General features: G+C 39.2%; 1 protein-coding gene across 1 annotated transcript in view; it reads right to left on the reverse strand.

Annotated features, from left to right (window-relative positions):
- PEX7 (peroxisomal biogenesis factor 7) overlaps positions 1-21319 on the reverse strand; it is a 328168-nt gene that overhangs the window by 62976 nt on the left and 243873 nt on the right. The window contains exon 9 of the mRNA XM_075339838.1: positions 8512-8611. Within this exon, the coding sequence (XP_075195953.1) occupies positions 8512-8611 (100 nt within the window). The remainder of the gene's footprint in view (positions 1-8511; positions 8612-21319) is intronic.

The following is a 21319-nucleotide window of genomic DNA, read 5'->3' on the forward strand; positions in this document are numbered from 1 at the left end:
TCAGCTCCTGAGTCATCTTCAGACAGGATCACCCAGCGTGAAAGTACAGATATGGCCATATGAGTGAAGGGGTTAACCTTGTGAGACTGGTTATAATAAATGCTACTGATCAGATGGCTAGGACTGATTACTGCTTGCATACCAGATTTTGTTCTCAGAAACATATACTGTATGTGCATAATAAAAAAAAGTTTTGCGCACAATTCATATTTCCAACATTTTCTAGGTGTAAATTATTGCAAGTTATTACTTTGTGCACACTCATTTCAGAGTTATGTATGCTATCTTAATTGGTGGACGACAAGAAATAGGATTCTGGCTGTATTTTCCAATGTAAGGAAAAACCTTTCTAATATGTGGTCTAGCAATTTCTTCCTCCTTGAACATGGACTAAAGGAATATTTTCGTTGCTAAACCCCATAAGTTAGTTGTCTGACATTTCAATAAAAATTTATGGAAAAGGAGCAAATGCTTTAAAGATAGCAGAAAGTCAAGAGCACATTATTTCCCCTATGTACATATACATTAGCTTGCCTTTATGAAAACGACCAAGTTTATGAACGAAGAAAATGTTCCAGTTCAGTCTGTGGTACAAATTCAATGTGATAAGAATGAAAGAGGCTTCATCTCCTCCTGAATTTTCATATTAATGGAATGATGCATTCACCTATGTATATGTTTTACTTTGTCAAGAGAACGCTTTGAAGAATGAGTGATGGGTGACAGAGGATGAATGTGGCCAGAAAGCTTCCATTGTTCCCACCAAATTTGATTTATATAGACTAGCACTCATTGTAAAGTCCATATTCACAAAAAAAGCAAGCATTTAAACACTTTCAGCACTTTTCGATTCAGACACTGCCTCTCAATACATAATCCACACATACGCTGACTAAAATATATGAATTTGCATGATAAAAAAATGTTGGCATAATATTGAGTATGTGTGAATCATGGAGCTCCAGTCACATAAACAAATGTCAGATTAAATTAATCTATTCTGCGTACTTGCTTGGGTTTTACCGAATCATTCTACATAATTGTGCAATAGATCATTGGATGTATATACAATAAATACATCAGGGATACTTATACTCTATAAATCTGCTCGTTAAGTGGGGGCATTTTACTTGGAGGTAAAAAGAGCACAGCTCTCATTGCTCACTGCAGTTGATATTAAATCACATCATGATATTAAATGGTTTCAACTGTAAACTGAAAGTTATGACTACAAATTGGTATCAATCTATCTTCTACAAATTACACGCATGCTCCCATATTAACAGAAAACATCATAATAATTATAATCTTTAGTTGCATTCTGCAGCACTTAACAGTTTAGAGAAAAAATACATAAAAAGCAAAACTAATAATGGAGTAAAGGCTGCTTTACACACAACGATATCACTAGGGATCTCGTTAGTGATGTGACACGCCAGATCGTTGTTACGATTACCGAGATCGCTCATAGGTCGTTTTGTAGCGGTCACACGTACACATCTCACAAACGACGCTACATCGTTCAACGATATATTGTTTGACCAAGGCGGTCGAATGGATGTTGTTCGTCGTTGGCAGGGTGTCAAACGTAGCAATATGTCTGCTGCGTTCCAAACGACGAACAATATTTTGAAACTGAACGACGTGTCAAGGATCAACGATTTTCACCCTATTTGCGATCGTTCAAAGTCGCACGTAGGTGTCACACACAACGACGTCGCTAACGATGACGGAAGTGCGTCACGGAAACCGTGACCCCGGCAACATATTGTCAGATAAATCGTAGCGTGTAAAGCGGCCTTTATAAACAAAATAAATCACACGCGACAAGGGTAAACCTAGTTGTAGGAGCTTACAATCTATGAAAAAATAGGAGTCACACATGAGATAAAAGAAAGCACGTTTTGCACAATGGTCAAGACATCTCGTACAAAAATTAGGGTAGTATATGTAGGGCTCCATGAACCGATGATTCAGCCAAAGTCTTTGTGCACAGATTTCAAGTGCTTTAGGGTATACCAATTATTGGGGGTACTGTTGAATAAAGGGATCACTTCTAAGGAAAAATGGGAAATGCAAAACTTGCACTAAACCTGACCAAAATTAAGCATTTTGAGGCTAGACTTAAAGCTGTGGATGTGTGGAATCCATTTGCAGTTCGAGTTAGCACATTCCAGAAATTTTGTGCAACATGAGATAAGTCTTGGGGAAAGTATGGGGCCTTTGGATTACAGAATATGTTAGTTTTAGATAATTAGCAGAAAAGAGAGCACATGTAGCATGGTAAACTAAACTAGAACATAGGGAGGCGCAGAACTGTGGAAAACTTTGTTAGAGAAGGTGATTATTATTTATAGAGCCCTATTGATTGACTTGGGTATTCTCATTACAAATAAGCTGAGCAGCAGCACTCAATGTCAAGCAGCAGCTGCAAAAGCAAACAAGATTCTAGGGTGTATAAAAAGAGAGATTAGATCCCGTGATCCCAACGTATTGTTAGCCCTCTATAAATCACTTGTAAGGCCACATCTGGAATATGGGATTCAGTTTTGGGCTCCACATTTTAAAAAGGACATTTAGAAGTTAGAGTCAGTTCAAAGGCAGGCAACTAGACTACTACAAGGAATGGAAGGCCTCCCATATGATGACAGGCTGAAAAAGTTAGATATGTTTAGCTTAGAAAAAAGACGTCTCAGAGGAGATCTCATTTATATGTATAAATACATGTGTGGTCAATATAAAGGACTGGCACATGACATTTCTTCCAAAGACAATACTAAGGACCAGGGGGCATTCACTGCGAGCGGAAGAAAAGTGATTCCGACAGCTAAATAGGAAAGGGTTCTTTACAGTTAGAGCAGTCAGACTGTGGAATGCCCTACCACAAGAGGTAGTAATGGCAGATACTATAACAGCTTTCAAAAAAGGGCTGGATGATTTCCTCAGTACATACAACATTGTTGGTTATAAATGACTTGGTGACCAGGTGTAGAACTGGTGGAGGAAGGTTGAACTAGATGGACCTAGGTCTTTTTTCAACCTTAGTAACTATGTAACTATGATTCAATGATCCTGTACATGAGAAGGGCTTACATACAAAATACAGAGATAAATCACATAAAACAAATTGACGATGACAGACTGATACAGAAAGGAGAGGGTCCTGCCCTTGCGGGCTTATATTCTATGGGAAAGAAGTTAATAAAGTATTTTAAAGCTAATAGTCTAACCAGAGCAGTAAAACAGTACATGGTAGAGACACCAGAATAGCATCGGGACAAAAAGATGAGCCTGACTGCTGCAATTAGGATGTTTCCGAAGTACGAAAAGGGTAGGATCTGAAGACATTTTTGTGGTGGAAATGACATGAGCATGCAAGTAATCTGATAAAGAGCAAAGGAAAGAGTTGAACATAACAGTAGAGAAATTATGATGACCATAACTCTTACTACACAAGTTTCAGTTTCCATCTAATATATAAAGCTGTACATGTGTGCATATCCGCTAAATGAATCTGCACCGTAGCATTTACAATCACAAACTTTTGCGCAGCCGCCTCATTTGACTCAGGGAACGTCAGACTATGTTTTAAGGGGAAAATTTAACCCCGTGCTTTACAAATATTCAACAAAAAAAGTGCTTACATTAAAATCAATGGAGTTGTGAATGGATCTGTTATTATAGACAGAGGACACAGAAAGACAGAGAGACCCACACACAAAAAGAGACACAAACAGAAAGAGTCACACCCAGGCATAAACACACACTCATAAAGGGACACACACAGAAAGACACACATTAATCGACATACACAGAAAAAGACACACACATAAAGACACACACATACTGAAAGAGATACACCGACAGAGACTCACAGACAGAAAGAGACACACACACAAAGAGACACAAACAGAAAGAAACACACAGAGAAATATACATACACACACAGAAAGTATGTGACTATTATATCCCAGCAGTGTCTCTTGCATCTTTTCTTTTTGGATGACTTCATAACCTTATGTAGAGGTTTTATAGTCATTTTTTTGTATTTAATGCTTTTCATTTTGATTCAATAAAGACAGCCTTTTTAATTACATGTCACCCTAGTCCTGCAGTCAGTTATGTAGCGTGTTGCTTGAGTACCAGAACTTATTACATGGACAGGTATTTGGATATGATTGCATGTTATTATTATTTCTTAAAAAAATGCTTTCTCTTGACAATCCTTCCAGACAAGCCAAACCTGCTCAGTCTTTCAGTAACTGTACTATCATGAACTTTTAACATGCAAACTGAATTATTTCAGTTTTGAACTGTAGCTCGTTCATTGCATAGTCTGCCCTTGAGTTGAATTTGATACGGTGTTCCCCCCATGAAAATTGTAAACTATATTAAAAGCTTTTTACTTATAAATAACCGTTCTTAGGCTAGGGTCACCCAACTGTAGATTCACTCATCCGAGAGAATCAGCACGATTATGATAAAGACACTCTGATCAAACGCTAACCAGAGTTTGATTACAATGTCAGCTTAGTGTGATCCGATTCTCTTGGATGAAAGAAGCAGAGCACACTGTGAGGAAAAGATCGGAAACAAAATGTCTCCATTTTTTCCATTGTGTCAGTGCACAGAAATCGGATTGCACTCGGATGCCATAAACTTGCATGGGCGAGTCTCGTCCGATTGACGTGCCGAATCGGCATGAGAAAATAAACTTTGATCAGCACTGCCACATTGAATAATATTGATCCAAGTGATAAACTATAAAGAATCTGATAGCATTCGTCTGATTAAACTGGGCATGGGAGTAAGTCCTTTACAGTAAAATGATGAATTCCAAATTGTTTGGAAATTACCTAATAACCCTTCCCAGATTAGGCTACTTTCACACTTGCGTTGTGCGGCATCCGTCGCATTGCGTTGTGTGACGGATGTAACGGATGCATTGCATATAGTGGCATAACTAATGTGACGGATCCTGCAAACAACGCAATCCGTTGTAGCTTTATTTTCAGCGATTTACATCAACTAAGCATGCTCAGTTGTGTAAAGACGGATCCGTCACAGGAATCCGTCAAATGATGGATTCCGACGGATTCTGCCACTATATTCTTCCATTATAAAAATGACAGACGCCAATGGAATCCTGCACATTGCGTTTTTTTGAAGCTATGGGAAGGGCAGAAAAATGCTACATGCTGCGTTATTTCCGCTTGGCGGATGCAACGCAGTGTCGGATGGCAGATACAACACAAGACAATCTGTCGCATTGCGTCGTCAATACAAGTTTATGGGAAACAGCGCACATCTGTTAATGGATTGCGCTATTTCCCAAAGTGGAGGATTGCAACGGCTGCCAAACGACGCAAGTGTGAAAGTAGCCTTAATGGGGAGCAATTATTGCTTCTCTAAGATCATATCTGAAGGTCATTCCTTTTAACATTTTGTGAACACCCATCTGAATACTCCTAGAAGGCAAACTACCAAAACTGCTTTACAGTATACTCCAAAGACATACTGATAGGGACCTTAGATTGTGAGCCCCAATGGGGACAGTGTCGCCAATGTATGTAAAGCGCTGTGGAATTAATAGCGCTATATAAATGAATAAAATTATTATAAAATTATTATTATTATTATAATAGAGTTGGTCATATTTGCTGATGAATCAAGGGCATTTTAGTAGCAGCTGACTAACACCTACCCTCTTAATTATGGAAGCAGTAAAGATGTCCTTAATTTATAATTTTTTTATTTTTTTTTTCACTTTCTGAATTTTGTCCTAGTTTTTGTTAAATATGTCATCTCCAGATGCCCGAGGAAGAAGTTCAGTAAACAGCAGTAACGATCCTACTGATGAGTGCAAGCTGCCTGCTTGCATCCAGAGCTTGTGAAGGAACTGAATATCACCAGCACAAGTCCAGGGAAAAAGAGTATTTAAACCCAAGGGGAACTACAGATGATTAGCAGCTGAAGGGAAGAGGAGCTCCGCTGGGTCCTAAGTGGAAAAGGATGAAATCCCAGCAGAGGAGAAACCTAACACACTTAACACTAACAGCAGGATTAATAGAAAGCCAGGGAGCATTTTGCAGAGTGAAACGCTGTGACCTTCTAGTGCCGGACACCAGAGGACTGTCTGTCACCCGTGACACTCCCCCTCCCCCTACATATTGGTTAAAACTAAAACAAATAATTAAAAAAAAAGTTCTAGCGGTTTGACCAGTACACGCAAAACAAAAAGTTGTAAATAGTGTGCTGATTATTAAAGACTGGGAAGCATATATGGGGAAGGAGTTAATCATATGTAAAAACAGCATTGTACTGAATTTAGTAAACAGTCTGCATTCAGAATACATTGCTCACAGGTTCTAAGCTGTGTGGGTTGATGGCCAAGCTGTGTGGTAAGTGAGTGAATAACTGTTTTTAACAATATTAAAACACGCAGATACCGGATTTCAAGCTGTGAAAAAAATAGTCTGCATTCCTCAATGAAAGCACAACACTGATGTAAATTTCTCCAGCATTGCTAATTTCTACCTCATTTAAACCCATCCATCGTTCATTGTGGTCTCTGACTGCAAGAGGTTATTGTTTAGTAAAGCATGTGAAGAGTTACGGTCAATGAGCTAAGAAATAATACTTATTACATGTGATTTTTAAGGAAATTATGCCAGTCCATGTAGCCATAACAATAGTTCTCATTCCAATATCATCAGTAATAAGTCACTGTTCCATTTACTGGTTTTGACTAGAAGATGCAAGCTCACATAACATTAATACAAAGTGTTAATAGGGGGCGTATCGGCAGCCTAAGGAGATGAATGTATGAGCTGTGAGCTACCTGTAACAGAATTCATTTATTTATTGGTGTTAAAGGGGTTGTAGCCTTTCAGAAAATCCCAGTCCCTGGGCATAGTTTTTTTATATAAAAAAAATGCACTTTACTCACCCTCCCTGGGTACACCACTGAGTCTCCACCATAGCTCCTGGTGTCTGATACTCACTTCAGTGCTGACATCATGTCAACCGCGCGGCAGCCAATTGGTGAGCTCTGATAAAGTCATTAAGTTAACACGGGCATGGTAGCTAAGCTCACTGACTGGCTACCATGCTGTTGACATGATAGTGAGGTTTGCTTTTTGATTTATAATAAACACTGGCACTATCAGGCACAGGCTGTACATACCATTAGTGGGCAGCTCGGATGTTTATGCATTGAAATCCAAGTTTGTGAAGTTTAAAAATTCATCATCTTTTGACTGACAGTTGCACATTTACTGATAATATCCGGGCAGGTTATGCACATGGATTCCCACCCCCCGACGCCTGTTCCTCCCTCTCTCTGGCTCTATGCAAATTTTTCTATTCAGTAACATGGCATCGGAGTTGGCACCTGCCCACAGCGCTTATCTCCGGCGCCATGTTTCTGAAACCCGCATTACCTAGTCTTGTGCCTGAGAGGGCGGCGCATGCGCCCTCGCTTCTTCAGATCTCGTTGTGACCGTAGGAGCGCGCGCGGTCACAACAGGACTGGAGAACAGCTGATCTTACCGATTAGCTGCAGCAGACGTCTGCTACGATATCGTCTGCTGCAACTAATCGGTAACATCAGCTGTTCTCCAGTCCTGTTGTGACCGCGCGCGCTCCAGCGGTCACAACAAGATCTGAAGAAGCGAGGGCGCATGCGCCGCCCTCTCAGGCACAAGACTAGGTAATGCTGGCTTCAGAAACATGGCGCCGGAGATAAGCGCCAACTCCAATGCCATGTTACTGAATAGAAAATTTTGCATCGAGCCAGAGAGAGGGAGGAACAGGCGGCGGGGAAGGGGGGGGGGCGGAATTCATGTGCATAACCAGCCCACATATCAGCAGAGGTGCAACTGTCAATCAGAAAGATGATGAATTCTTAAACTTGACAAACTTGGATTTCAACGCCTAAACATCCGAGCTGCTCATTAATGGTATGTACAGACTGTGCCTGATAGTGCCAATACTGCACTGGCTTTACCTTACATACAAAAATCCTGATGTTTAAGAGACAGATGCGGTAATACCAAATATTTATTTCTTTTACTAATCCTTAATTCTTGGATTGTGAAAATGGAGGAGATTAAAACTTTATTTTAATTTTGAAAAAAGATACAAAAAAAACTTGCCACACCAAAATGAATAAAGGGACTTAATTATGCAGGCAATCACAAAAAAAAAATATCGTTTTGACCCTTATATTTGGATCTTCATCAGACACAATAGTTTCTTAAATTAGTACTGCAGTATATAGTAAAATTATAAATCTTTTAGCAGTACCAAGATGGCGGTCTACACCTGCCATGGTAACCAACTGGAGCACTGCAATTTCAATGTTTGAAGGAGGGGGGTAATGTGTGCTGCAATGGACCGCCTACATTCAGAAATGAACCACTTAGCGCCACTGTCAGATATTTCTCACTAATGTATATATGGTAAGAGTGTAAACAAGGAGAGGTGTGGGGTATAAAGAGGTATACAAACCTGTCCTGGGACTAGAATGCTGAAGTCAAGGCCACAAGTAAACTCCGTATGATGCTCCACAGTTTCAACCAGCGGTGATGGTTTGGAAAAATCCCACAACCTGTTGAGAAAGAGCATGTGTTATGTAAATTTTTTTAAATTTACTATTCAAATGTATTTTGTTTAGGTGAAAGAAAATCTACCAAGAATAAAAGTAAGTAAAGTAGAGTAAAGCAGAAAGTAAAGTTTGCCCACATTATAAGACCACTTTAAAATATGGCTGATTTTTTTTTTTAGACTTTTCAGTGCAATCCCACAGCTGAAATCAAAGCAATCTACACTACAAAATATGTGCTTGAGGATTTCAAAAGACAAGTGCTGAAATCGACAGTACATCCAGAGCAACACTAGAATGTGGCACATGCAGATTTTGCTTTGGATCAACTTCCATATATACAATGAAAAACACCTGTAACGACAGACTCCATTCTAGGTGATGATACACTATGTGATATCTGCGATTTCAGGACTCGCTCACACCACTGTATAACACGGACGAGTGCTATCTGATGTTTTTCGGATAACACTTAGACTAGTTTTATACTATGGGGCAGTGCAGAACTGTGATTTGTTTTCTCATGGTGATACGGCAAAATAAAACAATCGCTGCATGCTGCAACTGCCTCCGCAAATCGGATCATGCGCACCTATACAAGCCTATCTGTGCACGTGAAATATCAGACTGCACAGACTGGGCCTTCATGACTTTAATGAAGCCCATTATACGCAGACACCAACAATGGAGAAGATAGAGAAATTCATCTGTCCTCACCCATGCTCTGATTTTCACATGTGAGAGAATTAGATCACAGTAGAATAACGCTCGGATCAGAGTTTCAGACGAATTTGATTAGCATATCGTATACAATGCTCTTGTATGAGAGAAACATCAAATGCTAATTGCTATTGTGACCCCGGCCAAAGGTTATTCCCAACATTTAACTTGTCCTCCACTCCAAAAATAGGTTATACAAGTGATTCTCAATAAATTGGAATATCATCAAAAAGTAATTTATTTTTAATAATTCAATACAAAAAGTGAAACACATATATTAAATAGAGTCATTACAAACACAGTGATCTATTTCAAGTGTTTATTTCTGTTAATGTTGATGATTATGGCTTACAGCCAATGAAAACCCAAAAATCATTATCTTAAAAATAAGAATAATTAACACAAAACACCTGGAAAGGCTTCCTAATTGTTGAAAATGGTCCATTAGACTAGTTCATTTGGCTACACAATCATGGTGAAGACTGCTGACTTGACAGATGTCTAGTCAATGACACACTCCAAAAGGTCATTGCCAAAGCTAGCTGTTCACATAGTGCTGTATCCAAGCATATTAATGGAAAGTTGAGTGGCAGGAAAAAGTGTGGTAGAAAAAGGTGCACAAGCAACCGGGATAACCGCAGCCTTGAAAGGATTGTTAAGAAAAAGCCATTCAAAAATTTGGGGGAGATTCACAAGAAGTGGACTGCTGCTGGACACAGATACAAAGATGTATCCAGGACATAGGCTAAAACTGTCGCATTCCTTGTGTCAAGCCACTCATGACCAATAGACAACGCCAGAAGTATCTTATCTGGGCCAAGAAAAAAAAAAAAAGAACTGGACTGTTGCTCAATGGTCCAAAGTGTTGTCTTCAGATGAAAGTAAATTTTGCATTTCATTTGGAAATCGCGGTCCCAGAGTCTGGAGGAAGAGTGGAGAGGCCACAATCCAAGCTGCTTGAGGGCTAGTATGAATTTTCCACAATCAGTGATGGTTTGGGAAGCCATGTCATCTGCTGGTGTAGGTCCACTGTGTTTTTTCAAAATCAAAGTCAGTGCAGCCATCTACCAGGAAATTTTAAAGCACTTCATGCTCTGCCGACAAGCTTTTTGGAGATGGAAATTTCATTTTCCAGTAGGATAGGCACCTGTCCACACTGCCAAAAGTACCAATACCTGGTTTGATAACCAAAGTATCACTGTGCTTGATTGGCCAGCAAACTCGCCTGACCTGAACCTCAGACAATCTATGGGGTATTGTCAAGAGGAAGATGAGAGACACAGACCCAACAATGCAGACAAGCTGAAGGCTGCTATCAAAGCAACCTGGGTTTCCATAACACCTCAGCAGTGCCACAGGCTGATCGCCTTCATGGCACGCCGTATTGATGCAGTAATTCATGCAAAAGGAGGCCCCGACTGAGTATTGAGTACATTTACTGTACATACATGTTAGTAGGCCAACATTTTAGAGTTTAAAATATTTTTTCAGTAGGTCTTATATAATATTCTAATTTTGTGAGATAATGACTCTTGGGTTTTCATTGGCTCTAACCAATAATCATCAACATTAACAGAAATAAACACTTGAAATAGAGCCCTCTGTGTGTAATGACTATATGTGTGTTTCACTTTTTGTATTGAATTACTGAAATAAAATTAACTTTTTGATGATATCGTAATTTAATGAGAAGCACCTGTAACTTGTGGATTGATAGGAGTCCTACCACTGTCACCTCCTTTTATCTCAAGAACGAGGATATAAAATGCCCATCAGCGATCTCTGCCAGTCCGATGGAAAAGGAATAAAACATGCAGTGTCATCACTCAATTCATCACAAAGCTGGAGTATTAAAAAGTATTCTTTTATTGAGCCATTCCAACGCGTTTCAAAGGCATGTCCGCCTTCTTCAGGGAAAAAAGAAACATACCAATACAGAAAAAACAAGGATCTATTTTTGGATGTACAAAATTATATTAGAAAATTAACTCTAAAGAGACATTTCCTTCTAAAAGGGGATACTCCTCCCATCACCCCCATAGAAACAATCCCTTTCTGCCACACCACAGTTAAACCAAAATCAAGGTTCTATCTGACAGAAAGTAAAGGACACTTTCTGAAGACTTTCTGTGACTTCGTGCTAGCAGACCTCAAGAGGGCTGTGAGCCAAAAAAAGCATTTTAAATGCAACCTATCACACACTGAGAGAAATGCTCTCAAATCCCTGAGGAATAACAAGGATATTGTCAACTGAGCAGCCGACAAAGGGGGCGGTATAGTCATACAAAATAAGAAAGATTATCTGAAAGAAGCCCTTAGGATACTATCAGACCCGACCTATTATGGGGTGGTGAACATAAATAAATATGATCAGGCTGTATTAGCCTATAAAGATCTAATCCAAAAGGCTGCGGACCAGAATATACTCAATACTGCTGAAAAAAGATTTCTATCAGTCAAAAACCCGGCCTTGGCATTTTTTTACCATCTCCCTAAAATTCATAAAGATTTAATCAATCCCCCTGGAAGGCCTATCATTTCTGGCATCGATTCACTGACAGCCAATCTAGCCCACTATATTGATACATTGATACAGCCACATGTTCTTGGACTCAATAGCCACCTTAGGGACTCGGCACACCTCAGAGGAAAACTTAACGACATTTCATGGAAAAAGTCATATGTATTTATTACTATAGATGTGGCTGCACTATATTCGAACATACACCATTATTTGGGTTTGTCCTGCCTTTCGGTTTTTTTTTGAAAGCGACAACAGGATTCCCCAGGCCCAAAAGGAGATCCTATCAGAAGGTATGAGTTTCATCCTCCATAATAATTATTTCACCTTTGATGATAAATTATACCACCAACGCCTTGGCACGGCAATGGGGTCAAAAGCAGCATGCTCATATGCCAACCTTTTTATGGGTTTATTTGAGATGGTCTTCATAGAAAACGGCCTGTACGATGAGAGCATTGTCATATACAGTTAGGTCCAGAAATATTTGGACAGTGACACAATTTTCGCGAGTTGGGCTCTGCATGCCACCACATTGGATTTGAAATGAAACCTCGTCAACAGAATTCAAGTGCAGATTGTAACGTTTAATTTGAAGGTTTGAACAAAAATATCTGATAGAAATTGTAGGAATTGTACACATTTCTTTACAAACACTCCACATTTTAGGAGGTCAAAAGTAATTGGACAAATAAACCAAACCCAAACAAAATATTTTTATTTTCAATATTTTGTTGCGAATCCTTTGGAGGCAATCACTGCCTTAAGTCTGGAACCCATGGACATCACCAAACGCTGGGTTTCCTCCTTCTTAATGCTTTGCCAGGCCTTTACAGCCGCAGCCTTCAGGTCTTGCTTGTTTGTGGGTCTTTCCGTCTTAAGTCTGGATTTGAGCAAGTGAAATGCATGCTCAATTGGGTTAAGATCTGGTGATTGACTTGGCCATTGCAGAATGTTCCACTTTTTTGCACTCATGAACTCCAGGGTAGCTTTGGCTGTATGCTTGGGGTCATTGTCCATCTGTACTATGAAGCGCCGTCCGATCAACTTTGCGGCATTTGGCTGAATCTGGGCTGAAAGTATATGCCGGTACACTTCAGAATTCATCCGGCTACTCTTGTCTGCTGTTATGTCATCAATAAACACAAGTGACCCAGTGCCATTGAAAGCCATGCATGCCCATGCCATCACGTTGCCTCCACCATGTTTTACAGAGGATGTGGTGTGCCTTGGATCATGTGCCGTTCCCTTTCTTCTCCAAACTTTTTTCTTCCCATCATTCTGGTACAGGTTGATCTTTGTCTCATCTGTCCATAGAATACTTTTCCAGAACTGAGCTGGCTTCATGAGGTGTTTTTCAGCAAATTTAACTCTGGCCTGTCTATTTTTGGAATTGATGAATGGTTTGCATCGAGATGTGAACCCTTTGTATTTACTTTCATGGAGTCTTCTCTTTACTGTTGACTTAGAGACAGATACACCTACTTCACTGAGAGTGTTCTGGACTTCAGTTGATGTTGTGAACGGGTTCTTCTTCACCAAAGAAAGTATGCGGCGATCATCCACCACTGTTGTCATCCGTGGACGCCCAGGCCTTTTTGAGTTCCCAAGCTCACCAGTCAATTCCTTTTTTCTCAGAATGTACCCGACTGTTGATTTTGCTACTCCAAGCATGTCTGCTATCTCTCTGATGGATTTTTTCTTTTTTTTCAGCCTCAGGATGTTCTGCTTCACCTCAATTGAGAGTTCCTTAGACCGCATGTTGTCTGGGCACAGCAACAGCTTCCAAATGCAAAACCACACACCTGTAATCAACCCCAGACCTTTTAAACTACTTCATTGATTACAGGTTAACGAGGGAGACGCCTTCAGAGTTAATTGCAGCCCTTAGAGTCCCTTGTCCAATTACTTTTGGTCCCTTGAAAAAGAGGAGGCTATGCATTACAGAGCTATGATTCCTAAACCCTTTCTCCGATTTGGATGTTAAAACTCTCATATTGCAGCTGGGAGTGTGCACTTTCAGCCCATATTATATATATATTTGTATTTCTGAACATGTTTTTGTAAACAGCTAAAATAAAAAAACTTGTGTCACTGTCCAAATATTTCTGGACCTAACTGTATAAAAGGTTCATAGACGACCTGTTTATTATCTGTGATCGTGACCACTGTGATGTCGAAATATTCTTAGACAACTTAGATAAGAATGACTGGGGTTTAGTTTTTTCATCCACTATGCATAAAGAGGAGATTCATTTTCTTGATTTAACCATTTTTCATCATAATGATAAGATCCATACAAAAACTTATTTCAAAAAGGTTGATGCCAATGGGTACATTCACTTCAATAGTGAACAGTATGACAAGTGGCTGCAAAACATTCCTGTGAATCAATACAAAAGGATTAGGAGGAATTGCTCACCGGATACTGACTTCAGGGAGCAGGCAGAGACCCTCAAATGGTGTTTTTTGGAGAAGAAATACCTCAAATCCCTGATCCAGAGAGCCTATCAGGAGACCTATGAACTCAAACAAACCAACCTCATTTAACCCAGGAAAGATCTGTCCACTTCAGAGCCCTTTGACAATAGAGAGTCAGCAAATTTTGCCTTGAATTTTATAACTACAAATAGTAGGGACAATAGAGTCATAAGGAATACGCTTTCAAGACATTGGGGCACTTTACAGAATGACCCCATCCTCAAGCCCATTTTGCCCACCAAACTAGGGGTCACTTTCAGACGGGCTCCCACAATTAAAAACATTGTGGCACCGAGTCGGCTGAGGACCAAGTCAGTGGGATCCAAACTTACTCTCTCAAAGGGCTCATACAAATGTGGCACAAAAAATTGCTTGTGCTGCAAAAGCATACACCATAGGAGAACCACTTTTTGTTCCCTGGGGGAGTTCTGAGAATTTTCACATTAAAAACCATTTGACTTATCAATCTGATTATGTGATCTATCTGGTAGATTGCATGTGTGGTAAGCAATATGTAGGGAGGACCAGCCAGGCCCTCCATAATAGATTAAATTTGCACCGTCATAACATAAGGACTGTTTTTTTGTTACATGGTCTTTCAAAGCATTGCACGATTCAGCACAATAAGTCCTTTGATTTCAAGATCACCCCTATCGAACAGATCCCCCCCGAATGCCAATAATAGGATGGAAACCTTAAGTAAAAAAGAGACTTTCTGGATACATAGGCTCAATACTCTGAAGCCCTTTTGGGTTAAATGAGGTCACTGATCTTTTTTACTGAATTCTCCTCTCCCAGCTTACTTTTAATTGCCTGTCACTTACTGTATGTATAAGCCCTTCAGGATCTCTGAGGGGTCCTTTCATTCATCAGTCATACCCTTGTTTTTTGAGAAGAGGCTCCTGTTTGTTCCCTCTCTGTCCCACCAGGGTCCATAAGCCCTTTAAAGGGGAAACTAATTTTAGATATGAATTTAAATTTTTGTTCATGTTTTTATATGACCATGTTTTTTTATATTTTATGTCTGTATTCATACCTTTTAGGCATATTTTTTGTATGTATGTAACCCGTTTTTTTTTTAGCTTTTTAGCCTTTTACCAACGCTCTCTTAATCTCATATTTCTGATTTTTGACCAAACTAATAGTCCTCTTGTTTTGATATATTCCCAAACAAGCAGTACCCATACTTCAATATATTCGATTTGTAATTTTCCCTATTTTTATCATGATTGTTTTATCCATACTAATCTCCTACACGGGCTCATGTGCCTGCTTTTACAAGACCCGTTTTCTGGGGTAATTAATATAGAGCGATTAATCTTTTATCTTTCTTTTTAACCTACATGTCGGTCCCTTTTTTTCTTTTCCCTTTTTTTCCTCAATAATGTAATAATTAATTTTTCTATTATGTTCCCACAAGCTGCAAAACACAGCGTGTTTATTTTTCCAAGCAAAAAAACTCCCCTTTTTTTCTCCAACATGGTAGAAATTTTCTCCCCATACTTCCCCCTGTATGCATCGGGGCCCCTTCATCACTCCCTCACTCAAGCACACGCCTTGCTGCTTTTTCCCACGCCTTTGAACTCACATCACCTTTCATCATGAGAAACCGCTCACTCCTCTCACACTACGCATGCGCTCTACAACTTTTTCCCACGGTCTGAACTCACATCACCTTTCACTACAGGGAACCCGCTCCTTGCGCATGCGCCTCTTTCTCTGCCCATACTACGCGCACACTGCTTTCTAGGAAACAACCTTTTCCTTCGCGTTCCCTACACTGTCCTATCCTGAAAAAGGGGGAAATGTCCAAAGCACCCCATTCAAAAATAAATGTTTAAAAATATGAAATAGGGAATAAAATGAACGAGAAAATCTTGAGGACATCCTCTTTGAGCTACAGCTATTCAGTATTCTCCCAGGGCAGAGTAATGGTCAGGGAGGTAGCCTCCTGTCCTTTCCCGACACCCTCTCCACGGGTTCAAGTCCCCTTCCCCCCCCCTCTTTTTTTTTTTCTACGTTCACCAAGAAAAATACACAAAAAACACACATTTTTGCTGTTGACAAAACATTTTTATTATGGGTTTGCTATCATTTCACTTTGTTTGACAGAAATATTCCTTTTCATTCAATGTACTAAAGCATGTAGGATTTGTGCTCTTTTTTTTCTTGATCATGACGTAGCTTTGCTCCTCGTGGCTGAGTCATGGGGAGATGAGGTCCTTTCCAGGAACGTGGCCTCACCTGGAAATTTTTATTTAAATCCTTGTTTTTTCTGTATTGGTATGTTTCTTTTTTGCCTGAAGAAGAAGGCGGACATGCCTATGAAACGCGTTGGAATGGCTCAATAAAAGAATACTTTTTAATACTCCAGCTTTGTGGTTTATAGCGCGGCATGAAACCCGTCTTCTAATTTCCGATTTTATACAGTAACCATTTCCTTTGACGGGGCCGCTGCTGAACCATCCCAGCACTCATATACGTCTGCACAGGGGTTGTGACTGGCACAACCTGACCAGGTGAGTGCATCCATTATCTTTACCCTTCAAACCCAAATATCGGGTAAGACCCTATTGCGCCTTCTATTTCCCTACTACAGATTCATCACTCAATTCAGACAGGGCATATCGCAGCCTCGCTTTCAGGATCAGAGGGGGCACAGCAGATGCAAGTTATCACTTACCAAAAGCGTAGGTGAAAAAGGTAAATGTTGACAATAATCCTTTAAGGAGGATCAAAGCATCTTACTACAAGACTTTTCAAAATACTAAGCTCTAAAAACTCTTTGAGGCTGAACAGAAATAGGAGAGCAGGAAAACAGCAATAGACAAAGGTACATCACATATATCAATTTTATTGCTTCAAAGTAAAAAATTGTATTAACTTGTGCAAAAAGCACATTGGATTTTGTAATAACACTAAAACAAATTTGTAGAAACCAGAAGACATTGTCCATGCCCGCACTATGGGACAGATTTATTTTCTAGCCGCTTATCGCTGAAGCCAGTTTTTACCTCCTTCCTGACCAGGAACAATTTTTTAAATCTGACCAGTGTCCACTTATGTGATAACTCTGGAACGCTCCTATATATCTTAGTGCTTCTGAAATAGTTACTTCATGGCACACTGTACTTTGTTAGTGATAATTGTGGGTTGATAATATTTCACCTTTTTTTTATGAAAATGTTTACAATTTGAAAAACATTTAGAAAAATCTGCAATATTCAAACTGAATTTTTATGACCTTAAACTAAATAGTCATATCACACAAATTCATTAATAAATCTAATTTATCATATGTCTACTTTACATTAATATCATTAAAACAAGTTGTTTGTTTTTTTTTTTTTTTTCGTTTTTTTTTGCTAGGATGTTTTTAGGGACCCCTCCACTTTTGAAGTGACTTTGACAAAACAAGGAAACATTTTGAAAACTGCTCATCTCAAATTATTCAAAACTGCATTTTGAAAGTTTGTTAACCCTTCAGGTGCTATGCAGGAATTAAAGGGAAACCCTTCTCAACAGTATGTTTCCTCCTTTTAAAATAACACTTATTCTCCTCTCCAATGTCAGCATCATTCCAGCGGTGTTGCTACTCGCTCTCCCGGCGATCGCATAACAGTGGTACATCATGCGAGCCCTGCGGCCAATCAGTGGCCACTTCACTATTATGTTTTTGGTTTTTTTCCAAGAAAATGTTGCTTTAGCTCCATATTTCTCATTTTCAGAAAGGTAGCAGGAGAAATTGTGCAATAGAATGTGGGGCCCAGGTCCATTTTTCCCTGACAATACAGATATTTTACGTGTTCAGAAACTACCTTTTGGGCACATTGTAGGGCTTGGAAAGGTGAGAGAACCATTTGGAACATCATTTTTGCTACAATACATTGCAGGGATGTCATATGTGCAAATCCCCTGAGGTGCCAAAAAAGCAGAAAAGGCCCGGTCACACACAGAGATAAATCTTTGGCAGATCTGTGGTTGCAGTGAAATCATGGACATATTGTTCCATTTGTACACAGCCACAAACCTGGCACTGATTGTCCACAATTTCACTGCAACCACAGATCTGCCACAGATTTATCTCTGTGTGTGACAGGGCCTAAACCCCCACAAGTGACCCCATTTTGGACACTATACTTCCTAACAACTTTATCTAAGGGTGTAGTGTGCATTTTGAGCTCCTAGATGATTTATGGAATTGTATAACATTGGACTGTGAAAATGAAAAAGTAATTTATTTTCCCATGTAAATATTGCATCAACCCAAATTCTAATTTTCATAAAGTTAACAGTTAAGAACGGATTCCACGATCTTTTGTGCATTTGTCCGTAGTATGTAAATACACCATATGTGGTAGAACACTATTTGGGCAGATTGCAGGGCTTGTAAGGGAAAAGGTGCCATTTGATTTTTGAAAAAAAAAAATAAAATATGTATTTGCTGCAATAGATTGCAACCAACATGTCCGTATTTTGAACCTACAGGTGATTCACGAAATTTTATTAACAATGGTCCATGAAAATGAAAACTTACTTTTTTTCTCATGAAAATGTTGCTTTTTATTTTCTAAGATGTGCATAAAACGGATAGGTAATTTGTTACGCAATTTATCCTGAGTACTCCAATACTACATAAATGGTCAGAGACTCATTCGTTAAGGCACAGTGCAAAGCTCAGTAGGGAAGGAGTGCCAGATCAGATTGCCGGTTATGTTGGAATGGTTTACAGATGCCACGTCACATTTGCAAAGTTCTTGAAATGCCAGAACAGAAGCAACCACTTAAGATACCCCATTCTACAAACTACCCACCTTAATGAATTCATCTAGAGATGTTGGGAGCCTGCTGAAGCAGGTGTTTCATAAAATGTTATCTCACAAGGCGGTGAAGAAAAATACTTACATTTTAATCATTACAATGTTGTTTTGGCATTTTGAGAAGGGTGAATAAGTAAAAATAGCCCCATAATTTACCACACAATTTTTCCCGAATTCAGCAATGCTCTATATGTGACTGTACAGTATTGTGTGGGGATGTGACAGGGCTTGGAAGGGAAGGAGCGATATTTAACTTTTGGAGCACAGAAGACGGGCCATGTCACTTTTCCACAGTCTTTGTGCTTGTCAGAGTCTTTTAATGGTACCATTTTGGGGAATATAACATTTTGGATCACTTTTAAAACTAGATTTACATTTATTCTGTACTCTATGCTCAGCACTGACAGCTGAAACCAGAAGTTTACATACACTATATAAAGAGGCACATTTGCATGTTTTTCTCACTATCTCACATGAAATCAGAATAAACCTTTCCCGTTTTACAGTAGATCAATTAGAATTACCAAAATTATTTATATTTGCCAAATGCCAGGATAACGAGAGATAATGATTTAAGGCATTTTTATTACTTTCTGCAAAGTTAAACGTGTACATACACTAAACGTATTATGCCTTTAAACAATATGAGACAGTCCATATTATGTCATGTCCTTGGAAGATTCTGATATGTTTATTGGCAATACCTGAGTTAATTAGAGACACACCTGTGGATGTATTCTAATGCGCACTTGAAACTCACTGCTTCTTTGTGTAGCATCTTGAGAAAGTAAAAAAAAATCAGCCAAAATCTCAGGAAGAGAATTGTGAAGTTGCACAAGTCTAGTTCATTCTTAGGTGCAATTACCAGATACCGGAAGGCGGCTTGTTCATCTGTACAAACAAGATGGGAATGTCCAGCCATCACAGGAAGGAGACTGGTTCTGTGTACCAGAGATGAACGTGCTTTGATCAGACATGTGCATATCAACCCAAGAACAAAAGCAAAACACATTGTGAAGATGCTGGCAAAAGCTAGTAAGATCATGTCATTATTCACAGTGAAAGAAGTACTGTATTAACTGAAAGGCCACTCTACCAGGAAGAAGCCATTACTTAAAAAAACAAAAAAAAAACAAAAACATAAAAAAGCCAGTTTAATGTTTGCAAACGCACAGGAACAAAAACCTAAATTTTTGAATACATGTCCTGTGGTATATCAAAACTAAAATTGAACTGTTTGGCCATAATGACCATTAATACATTAGGAGGAAAAAGGGAGAAGCTTTGAAGCCTAAAAACACCATCCCAACTGTGAAACACAAAGGTGGCAGCATCATGGTGTGGGGTTGTTTTGCTGCAGGAGGGACTGGTATACTTCACAAAATAGATGGCATCATGAGGAAAGAAGATTATGTGGCAATACTGAAGCAATATCTTAAGACATTAGCCAGGAACTTAAAGCTTGGGCGGAAAGGAGTGTTCCGAATGGACAATGACCTGAAGCATACTGCAAAACTGGTTACAAAGTGGCTTAAGGATAACAAAGTCAATCTTTTGGAGAGGCCATCACAAAGCCCTGATCTCATTCCTATTGAAAACGTATGGGAAAAGCTGAAAAGGCAGGTGTGAACAAGGCGACCTACAAACATGGGTCAGTTACACCAGTTCCATCAGTAGGAATGGGCCCAAATTCCTACTAACTATTGTGAGAAGCTTGTGGAAGAATATCTAAAATGTTTGACCCAAATCATACAATTTAAAGGGCAATGGTACCAAATACTCTGAAATGTATGTAGACGTTTGACTTTGCAGAAAGTAATAAAAATGCTTTAAATCATTCTCTCTCTTGTTGTTCTGGCATTTGGCAAATATAAATAATTTTGGTAATCCTAAATTACCTAAAATGGGAACGGTTTATTCTGATTTGATCTCAGATAGTGAGAAAAACATGCATGTGTGTCTTTTTAGATAGTGTATGTAAACTTCTGGTTTCAACAGTACATCAAGGTTTCCGTCTAAATCTCCAAAATACATGATTCAGGTAGAACCCTTGGCGAATCCATTACTTATAATAGGGCAGACAGAGTTACTCTGGACTTTTGAGGATGCATAAAATAATGGGACACCACCGGATTAGATTCCAAAGTGATTTCATCTACCTTATCACAGTGA

This window comes from Anomaloglossus baeobatrachus, chromosome 3 (assembly GCF_048569485.1).
Source record: "Anomaloglossus baeobatrachus isolate aAnoBae1 chromosome 3, aAnoBae1.hap1, whole genome shotgun sequence".
Taxonomy (NCBI): Eukaryota; Metazoa; Chordata; class Amphibia; order Anura; family Aromobatidae; genus Anomaloglossus; species Anomaloglossus baeobatrachus.